This window comes from Limulus polyphemus, unplaced genomic scaffold, assembly GCF_000517525.1.
Source record: "Limulus polyphemus unplaced genomic scaffold, Limulus_polyphemus-2.1.2 Scaffold8594, whole genome shotgun sequence".
NCBI lineage: Eukaryota > Metazoa > Arthropoda > Merostomata > Xiphosura > Limulidae > Limulus > Limulus polyphemus.
This window is the reverse complement of record NW_013674204.1, coordinates 19671-25283: the sequence shown is the minus strand read 5'-3', so window position 1 is coordinate 25283 and position 5613 is coordinate 19671. Positions and strand designations below refer to the sequence as shown.

The 5613-nt window shown below is 33.9% G+C and overlaps 1 protein-coding gene across 1 annotated transcript in view; it reads right to left on the bottom strand.

Annotated features, from left to right (window-relative positions):
- Positions 1–5613, bottom strand: part of LOC106475448 (partitioning defective 3 homolog) — a gene marked incomplete at both ends in the record, with an annotated part of 26393 nt that overhangs the window by 3549 nt on the left and 17231 nt on the right. Inside the window, 3 exons of the mRNA XM_013936127.1 lie at positions 1660–1940; positions 2353–3188; positions 4342–4542. Coding sequence (XP_013791581.1) covers positions 1660–1940; positions 2353–3188; positions 4342–4542 — 1318 coding nt within the window. The remainder of the gene's footprint in view (positions 1–1659; positions 1941–2352; positions 3189–4341; positions 4543–5613) is intronic.

The window sequence follows — 5613 nt, the reverse complement described above, 5'->3', positions numbered from 1 at the left end:
TTTTGTTTGTTTTGAATTTTCACGCAAAGCTACACAAGGGCTATCTGTGCTAGCCATCCCTAATTTAGCAGTGTAAGACTAGAGGGAGGGCAGCTAGTCACCACCACCCACCGCCAACTCTTGGGCTACTCTTTTACCAACGAATAGTGGGATTGACCGTCACATTATAACGCCCCCATGGCTTAAAGGGTGAGCATGTTTGGTGTGACAGGGATTCGAACCCGCGACCCTCAGATTGTGAGTCGAGTACCTTAACCACCTGGCCATGCCGGGCTCCTAAAGTGTGTATACGAAACTACTGTGTCACTGGTTAAAAAAAGTTAAGTTATTCTAAAGTGTGTATACAAAACTACTGTGTCACTGGTTAAAAAGTTAAGATATTGTGAAGTGTGTATACAAAACTACTGTGTCACTGGTTAAAAACTTAAGTTATTCTAAAGTGTGTATACAAAACTACAGTGTCACTGGTTAAAAAAGTTAAGTTATTCTTTAGATTTAAAAAACAAAATCCAAGAGAGGTTCTGAATGATGGATCCAAAGATATTTGTGAGAAATTAACAATTGTATTTAATATTTAGTTAAACTTATATATATATATATTAACAAATAAAGAATTTCTGTCATAAGTCACAGCATATTACCAGTCACTACCTATAAACAGTTGATTTGTTTCAGAAGTTGTTGTTGTTTGGAGTTAGGCACAAAGCTACACAAAGGGCTATCTGTGCTCTGCCCACCACGGGTATCAAAACCTGGTTTCTAGCGGTGTAAGTCTGCAGACATACCGCTGTGCCACTGGGAGGCTTGTTTCAGAATCTTGTACAAAGCTATGCAACAACAACAACCGGCCCATAGACTACAGGAAAGGCAGCTGATAAATAGCACTCACCACCAACTCGTGGGCTAATCTTTTCTCTAATCAAACATTAAGATTTGACTTCAATTTTATAGTGTACCTAACTGTGCAATTATAGTGCTATGGTCTGCAAACCATGAATCCACTAGGCTATGGTACATAAACAGATAATCAGGTATTTAAGTATTACCAGGATCATTTCTCTGTGTATGAATAATTACAGTTATCTATCAAACACGGAATTTTCAAAACATGTGTTCATATCGGAGGTTTAGAGTTTCAAATACAAGGATATCTCTTGCACTTAATGGCATTGGAAAGCAAAGGAATGTGAATCAACTTGGTGTACCAAGACTATCCAGAAAAAGACCTGGAACAATTTTCAAAACAGCAGATCTCAAACCACTGAAAAAAAAACTCATGATTAATTATTAAATAGTTTCAAAGAGGTAAATTAAAAACTATATTATTATGATGTCATTTTATCTCTACAAAAGGACACATAATTGCATCAAACAACTGTTACATACTCAGACTAATGTTATAAGCTAATATTAAATAATAAAAGCATTCACAGAACCATTTTATCCAATGGGTAAATTGAACTGTTGCCCAGGGCCCACCTTGCGTGTGCCTTAGAGAGCAAGATGTGGTCAGGGGTGGGAGTGGGAGGAGCATCCTTGATTTAACTTTGGAAACTACTGTCTTAAGCTATATACTTAATGAAAGGTCGTGTCTACACTAAACACAAAAACATTTTAAAAACTATTTTAACAGTAACTCTCTAATGCAAAAGCTCTCACCATCAGCATGGCTTTTGTCCAAAAACTGATCTCTGTAATGCGTATTTTCAAGAACACTTTGCTTATATTGTAAGTCTACTATCTGCAAATGTCTTGTCAGGTTATCCTGATCATTTCTCTGATGCTGCTTCAGATGTTCTTGTTCTTCTCTCGCTCGTTTACTTCTCTTAAAAGTATTTGTTTTTCTAGCATCCAGCTTAGCATGCCGTTTTTCTGATATACTGTGTCGACCAATACCGTCTCGAGAGAGATTAAAAGAGTCTTCATCAGGAGAAGATATCCTACAGAAAATTTATTTTAAAACAGCAAAAGTTACTTTTGTTGACTATAAAATAAATAATATACAAGCTTATTAACAAGTAATTAAGGTAGATGCACAGGTAATGCATTTGTTTTATTTTTCTAGCACAAAGCTTAAAAGGCACTTTTGTGACACACTGAAAGTCTTCATCAGAACAAGATATCCATTAATTATTTTCTTTGAAACTATAAATGTTACTTTTCTTGATTATAAAATAAATAAACGTAAAATAAGCCTTTGAATTTTTGTCAAGAATATTTATAAATCAGTGTTACCTGTTGGTTTCTCCATTTTCTAGTACATATACAGGTTCATTGACTTAATTCAAAATTAAACAGGGCAAAATTTTATACATAATGTAAATACCAGATAAGATTTTTGTAACAACTTACAGGTTGTCTGTGTTATTTTGGGTAGCTTTTGATTCAACTTTATCATCTTTCTTATCTTCATTTTCCAATGTAGAAAGTATGTTATGAGGTGATTCTGGATGGTTCTTGGAATGTAATAGCTGATTTGCTTCTTCATTGTGAGTAGAAACCCTGTTATCTGTTGGAACCTGCACCGTGTTCTTACCAGTGTGGCCATTTGACTTAATAAGGTCACATCTAGCTTGGTAAAGTTGATGGTCATTACAATTTTCGTGACTTGCACACAGATCTGATTCACTGTGAAGTGTATTTCTTGGTTTTGTTTGGCTGTAATATCCCTGCCCTGTCAGCCTGTCAACCATAGGGTTTCTGCTAGATAGAAGAGGAGGATTAAAGACAAGATTCTTTTTCTCAAGATGTTTACTCTCTCTCTGATTCATGTTTTCATCAAAATCTGAATTAGAGTTGAGAGTGCAAACAGTTCTGGGGTCCAATGACATACCATCCTCAAAGTTTTTTCCAGGTTCTACACTTACTCTGTCTTCTGTTTTGGCAAATGAATTGTGAATGAAACTTCCTTCTGCAGATCCACATCTAGAGTCACTTCCTGAGCTAAATACTGAGTCATTTAAATCGTTAAAAGACACTGAGCTATCGTTTTCATTGCCTACTTCATCAACACTGGATGATACAATTATACGAGCAACTGTTAAGCTGATAGCACCAGGATAAACATTTGGACCTTCATTTTGGGTCATAGTCTTTCTTACAGTTTTCAAAGCCTCTGTGTTTGTCATATCGAGTAAAGAAATACCATTAATACTCAAAAGTTGATCATCTGCCATAAGACGGCCATCCTTAAAAAGAAAAAATACAGCAGGTGAGGAGAAAATTTTTAAACTAAAATGCAGGTGTATATAATTCTTATATTTAATACTCTTAAAAAACACATCTCTAATTGGGAATGAAAACTAAATCTAAAGAAACATTTACTGGTTAAAGACGTGCTCTTTTGTACACGTCTAAATTGTTAAAATTCTATTAACTATTAAACCAATCACCTAAAAAAATAACTTCCTCACTTCATGATTACTAGCTTTACTGCCACCCACATAAATACTGAATTTCAACATAGCAAATTTATAGACTACAGTAAAACAATGCATATATTCAGAAAGTTCTTAAACGTCACTTTTCTATAACTCTTTCCCACATATCTAAAATAATAGTGGTATGGCTATTTTTCACTATATAGCACTTTATATAATACATGGACTAAATGGCCAGATCACGACCCTAATGTTCAACCATGGACAACTCTTAATTTAGAACTGCTGACCATAGCAACTAGTCAGCAGCACCCAAAATTGAAATTCTGTAAGTTGCTTAAGCTAATTTTGGATTTCTTTCACAGTATTTTATTTTATTTCAATGGTCAACATTAATTTTCAGAAAATGTTTATGTAACCCCTAAAGCTGGTCAACATTAATTTTCAGAAAATGTTTATGTAAACCCTAAAGCTATAATTAAGGTGCTGAAAATCGTACTATAAGTTATGCTATTTATAGTTATCTAAACAAGAAAATTATAGTAACTAAAACATAAAGGATTAAAAATTTGAATCATATTTTCCTATGGATATAAAACTCATTTCTGTTGTGCTATATGGCAGTGCTTACCACTACAAATTATTTTCCCAACATTTGAATTTTGTAACTAGTTTTAATAAAATTCCATCGAAAAACCCTATATATAAAACATATGATGACAAGTAATCTGCATAGATGTAACATCAAATGTTAAACCTGCTTTGGTTTCTAGTAGTAATGTAACTGCTCAAGTAAGTTTTTATTACCTGAACTAAAAATATGATAACTAGTACTCTATTTGACATATACGTACTTTAAGATGAGCAAAAATTACCCAATTTTAAAGGAACGAGTTCACATGTAACTATTATAACTATGTGTTATAACTATAACTATGTGTTATAGTTACTATTTTCTAACCTTGGAAACAGCTCCTCCATGAATAATAGACTTTATAAATATTCCCAAATCCACAGGTCCACTAGGGGTCACCGATGTGTGACCTTTGACACTGATCCCTAATCCCGCAGAACCTGTGTCATTCAAAGGAATGTCAAAGGTGAAAACTTCTTTGTATTGCCAAGGATATATATTAATGCCATCACTTGCCTTTTCAGGTGGCTAATAGTGGGAACAAAGTATACATGTTACAACAAAAATACAAGTTAAATAATAATATATATTATAAAGTACAAGATAGCATATGGAACTAAACATAACAGCATATAATTAAGAAGCAGATACATAAAAATACACACCCACACTAAATATAAAAATAGCTGTCGGATTTCTACAGTGAAGGAGGCAACACATAAGAAGTGACCATTAAATACCGTTGAAACACCTAAACTGTTTGAACACATGCCCATCATGAGAATACTTCCCATCACTATATATCACTAGAAAGATAATCTACCAATCACAACGTGAAAGAGTTAGTTCATAGAATGCATTTGAGTCAATAAGCTTGGCTGCCGGTAACAGTCAAAAAATTTCTAGTTATAGACTTTAAATTTTGATAGCATTTTTAAATGGAAACCTATTCATAACAGATAAAATTAGGACACGACACCCAAGTTTTACAATTCTCCTTTCTAAAAAACACAAGGCTCTAACAGTGTTTTTCAATTCACCATTTGACTGTGCATTCTTACTTTCAAAGACATTATTAAGTGCTATTTTTACAATTACTTAAATCAGAAAAATGAAGCAACAAAAACATTTCAGATCAAAAGTCATACAGCATTTTAAGTAAGCTTCTAATGTAAATTTTGTAGGAAAATGCTCATTATGAACATATATATATATATTAATATCTATTAATTTGTTTCTTTGTAGTTAAGCACAAAGTTGCACAATGGGCTAGGTTTGCTCTGCTCACCATGGGTATTGAAACCCGGTTTCTACCGTTGTAAGTCCGCAAATATACCGCTGTGCCACTGGGGGGGGGGGGGGGGTTACGACTTTAGGGACGATATTATTCTAAAACATTAAAGCAGAGTATTTAAAAATAGAGTTTCAAATTTACAGTGTTAATGCTATATACAAATACAATTAGATTCAGAATGGATTGTGCCCCCAAACCCTTCAAAGTTGACAAGTGTGTGTGTGTGTGTGTGTGAGAGAGAGAGAGAGAGAGAGAGGAATCCATTCAGGTTCTCAATGCTTCCAAGTTAAATAAAAAAATAAATG